General features: G+C 39.6%; 1 protein-coding gene across 3 annotated transcripts in view; it reads right to left on the bottom strand.

Moving 5' to 3' along the window:
• The window catches only part of YEATS2 (YEATS domain containing 2), a 123,050-nt gene that overhangs the window by 80,436 nt on the left and 38,016 nt on the right, over window positions 1-4,598 (bottom strand). For all 3 annotated transcript variants that reach the window (XM_023519253.1, XM_012811583.2, XM_023519254.1), the window contains exons 5-6: window positions 3,837-4,082; window positions 1,103-1,218 (exon numbers count right to left, since the gene is read on the bottom strand). In XM_023519253.1, coding sequence (XP_023375021.1) covers window positions 1,103-1,218; window positions 3,837-4,082 — 362 coding nt within the window. The remainder of the gene's footprint in view (window positions 1-1,102; window positions 1,219-3,836; window positions 4,083-4,598) is intronic.

Raw genomic sequence — 4,598 nt, 5'->3', positions numbered from 1 at the left:
GCCTGTAATCCCAGCTACTTGGGACGCTGAGGCAGGAGGATCGCCTGAACCCAGCAATTTGAGGTTGCTATGAGCTAGGCTGACACCATGGAACTCTAGCCTGGAACAACAGAGTGAGACTGCGTCTCAGGAAAAAAAAACAAAAGAGAGTTTATGTCTTAGAAATTTTTACCAAGCACTACTTTACTCCAAATCAAAGACTGACAGGCACACGAGCAGAGTCAAGTCTCTGGACCTTGGTTTACTTTTGAATCTGAGAAAAACATTCTATAAGTTTTCTTCTTACTATAATACTAGGATAATAAGAGTAGTTACACCAAAGTTGTCCCAATGGCTTGCCTTAGAGTCACTAAAGAAAGATTTTGAAAAAAATGTCAAAAGAAACCTATAGGGCTGCACCTGCGGCTCAAAGGAGTAGGGCACCAGCCCCATATACAAGAGGTGGTGGGTTCAAACCCAGCCCCAGCCAAAAACTGCAAAAAAAAAAAAGAAAGAAAAAAGAAAAATGAAATCCATCACACTTAAGTTCTTCCCCTTAAAAAATAAAGAAAGAAAACAAGGAACAGTAAATGGGTTCCCAAAAAGAAGAATCTGGTTTTAGCTTTGGAAATTCCAATTACAAATAAATGACAGGGACAAGAATGGAAACGTGGAGAAAAAAGATGAAGATCTGAAAGTTAACAGTTGAAGACAATGCCTGAGAATTTGCCATTCTAACTGGCTTCCAAATACCCAATAATTAGCATCTCTTACAAACTATAGTAAGAGGTTACTTATACTGCCTCTTCTCTACCGACGTCTTACTTGTCATTTGTGGATACTTGCAAGACAAGGCAAAATGGCACTGTATTGAGAAGTGCAGAGGAAATGATATCTAATACAAAACAGGAGACACAGATTCAAATTCTGACTGTGCTTACTAATGGGCAAGAATATTCAAAGAAAGGCTCTGGACTGTGCTTCACTTCTAAAACAACTAAAAAGAGAAAAGCTTAGGAAAAAATCCTTGAGGCCTCTTACTACTGCAATACTCCAACACAAGTAGTAACGCCAAACTATTAACATAAATGGATGACAAAATAAATTCAAGCTAGATACTCACTTGGACACATTGCCCACAACTATTGTTTTCTTTACAAAAAGTCGTGAAGTCTCATCCCCAGTGAGATCAACATTCCGCAGTTCTGTTTTATGGGAGCCAGGAACACTAGAAGCATCCTAAAAAAGTCATAATCAACACTCATTTTCATTTTGAACAATTTTTTTTTTTTTGCAGTTTTTGGCCGGGGCTGGGTTTGAACCCACCACCTTCGGCATATGGGGCTGGTGCCTTACTCCTTTGAGCCACAGGTGCCGCCCCTTGAACAATTTTCAGTAGGACAGAAACCACAAAATAAAAGATATGAATGGAGAAACTCACGTTTAGAAAAAAAATCTGACTATGCTATCCTCAAAACATAATCCATTAATGTTTAAAAACTTTATATACTATAATTTCATGTTTTTAATAGTCATGTAAATATACTTTGGACATGCAAAGATGTGGAGAGATACACCAAAAACTATTACAATGGTTACCCCTGAAAAATCGAACTGGAGAAAGGGGTCAATAGAATTTACTTTTTAAAAAATCTTCTGTACTAATCAAAAAATAAAGATGATAATAGTATCCATCTTACATGACAGTTCTGTACAGTTCTTACAAAAGTGCCTGTTATGTAACAAGTGCTAATACATACCTAAATGACCAGGTGTCATACAAAGTTTCTAAATCCTGTGACTAGTTGACCTAAATTCTTTTAAATTAAAAAAAAAGAAAATATTCCATAACATTTGTCCCAAAATACTAAAAAATTCTTGACTCAGCACCCGTAGCACAGTGGTTATAGCGCCAGCCACATACACTAAGGGTGGCGGGTTCAAGCCCAGCCCAGGCCAGCTAAACAGCAACAACTGCAACCTAAAAATAGCCAGGCCTTGTGGTGGGTACCTGTAGTCCCAGCAACTTGGGAGGCTGAGGCAAGAGAATTGATTAAGCCCAAGAGTTTGAGGTTGCTGTGAGCTGTAACATCACAACACTCTACCAAGGATGACATAGTGAGACTCTGTCTCAAAAAAAAGAATTATTAATTTGGAGTTAGGCATAGTGGCACACACCTATAACCCTAGTACTCTGAGATGCCAAGGCAAGAAGACTGCTTCAGCTCAAGAGTTCTAGATTAGCCTGAGCAAGAGCGAGACCCTGTCTCTATTAAAAATAGAAAAATTAGCCAAGCATTGTGGTGGGCGCCTATGGTCCCAGCTACTTGGGAAGCTGAGCCAGGAGGATCACCTGAACCCAGGAGTTTGAGGTTGCTGTGACCTAGGCTGAGGCCATGGCACTCTATCCTGGGGCAACAGAGTAAGACTCTTGTCTCTTAAAAAAAAAAAGAACTCTCATTTTGGGATGATAACATGATCAATGACTTTTATACTTTTCTATATTTTATAATTTTCAACAATAAACTCATATGCAATTATAATCAGAAAAATAAAAATTTACTTTTATCAAAAATAAATCAGAGGCCACAAGTGGTGGTTCACACCTGTAAGCCTAAGCAGTCTGCAAGGTTGAGGCAGGTAGATTGCTTGAGCTCGTAAGTTTGAGACCAGCCTTAGTCAAGAGCAAGATCCTATCTGTAAAAAATAGCTGGTCATGGCTTGGTGCCCGTAGCACAGTGGTTAGAACTCTGGCCACATGCACCGAGACTGGCAGGTTTGAACCCAGCCTGGGCCAGCTAAACAATAATGACAACTACAACAAAAAGAAAATAGCTGGGTGCTGTGGTGGGCGCCTGCAGTCCCAGCCTCAAGGGATGCTGATATTAGAGAATCACTCAAGCCCAAGAGTTAGAGGTTGCAGTGAGTGACACCATGACACTCTTCTGAGGACAACAAAGTAAGACTATAAATCAAAAAAAAAAAAAACAGATCTTTGATGTTGAATACGTGGAAAGCAACCTACAAATATCCTCTATCATAGAATACCTACCTGGCTGAGAAAAACCACTGGTCTAATCCAGTAATGACTATATAGTGAAATATTATATAAAGAAGTTTGAAGTTGCTTTAAATGGGAACTCAAATTGGAAGAGTCAAAAAGCAATAAATGGTTTTCCACCTATTATTTTTCAAATTTCCTCCAGCTACTTACCAAACAAAGCATCTTAAAAAATAAAGTCTCACAAAGGAAACTACTGAAGAGCCACTGCACTTTACAGAGTAAATATAACAGAGTGGAAATACCTTGGGCAAGATCACAGAATTGCCAACTCCTAAAGCTTTCTTTCACATTTACGTGAATAGTCCTAAATTCTGAAATTAGAAACACCTAAGTTTAATTCTTAGTTCTGATACTGTTGGGCAAATAGAACTTTAACCTCATCAAGATTCAGTTTCACCATTCTAACAAGAAAATGATCTAAGGCCACGGGTGGTGGCTCACGCTGTAATCCCAGCAGTCTGGGAGGCCAAGGTAGGTGGATCACTTGAAATCACTAGTGCAAGACCAGCCTGGGCAAGAGTGAGACCCCATCTCAACTAAAAATGAAAAACTGAGGCAACAGGATCCCTTGAGCCCAAGAGTTTGAGGTTGCTGTGAGCTGTGATAGCACAGCATTCTACCAAAGGTGACAAAGTGAGACTGTCTCAAAAAAAAAAATAAAAGAAGAAAAAAGAAAATAATCTACTTCCTAGAGTTCTTGTCAAAGTTGAATGAGATAATATGTGTATACTTAATAAACACTAGTTCCTCTTTCCCTTAACCCAACTCCACCCCCAAATCCATCCAACTATACCCTTCCAATATTTCTGCTTGGTCTCTGCTCCGTATTATTTGAAAGTCTTTCTTCTATATCCACATTGCTGTTATTATCTTTGTCAGATAGGAAGTCATTATGTTGAGATAGAGAATCACTTTCAGAATGATTGGCTGATGGTGTTTCTGATCTCTGATTGGCAGGAGATGACGACCTAGACGGTGATTCCAAAAATTTCTTGATAGCAGGATGATTAAAAACCATTGTATCATATGTCTTTGATCCCTACAAAAAAATGAAAGCAAGCAACTTTTAATCAAATTCATCTAAAGTTGGCAAAAAACTGATCTCTCCAAGACCCTTATCTATTATAGGATCATGCTAGAAACCCTTCAAAATCTCACACCCATACTATGAAATCCAAACTCTTTAACATGATTTGAACTGGCTGGGGTGGTGGCTCATGCCTGTAATCCTAACACTCTGGCAGGCTGAGGCGGGTAGACTGCTTGATCTCAATTTAAGACAAGGCTGAGCAAGGGCGAGACCCTGTCTCTACTAAAATAGAAAAACTAGCTGGGCGTTATGGTGGGTACCTGTAGTCCCAGGTACCTCCCTTGGGAGGCTGAGGCAGGAGGATCACCTGGGCCCAAGAGTTTGAAGTGGCTGGGCACCTGTGGCTCAAGCGGCTAAGGCGCTGTGAGCTGTGAGCTGTGTTGCTGTGAGCTGTGACACCATAGCACTCTACCAAGGGCAATAAAATGAGACTCTGTTTCTAAAAAATTTTTTTTAAAAAGTGAT

This window comes from Otolemur garnettii, unplaced genomic scaffold (assembly GCF_000181295.1).
Source record: "Otolemur garnettii isolate 467f Iridium unplaced genomic scaffold, OtoGar3 scaffold00166, whole genome shotgun sequence".
Taxonomy (NCBI): Eukaryota; Metazoa; Chordata; class Mammalia; order Primates; family Galagidae; genus Otolemur; species Otolemur garnettii.
The sequence above is the reverse complement of the archived record's forward strand: the minus strand, read 5'-3'. Positions and strand labels throughout refer to the sequence as shown.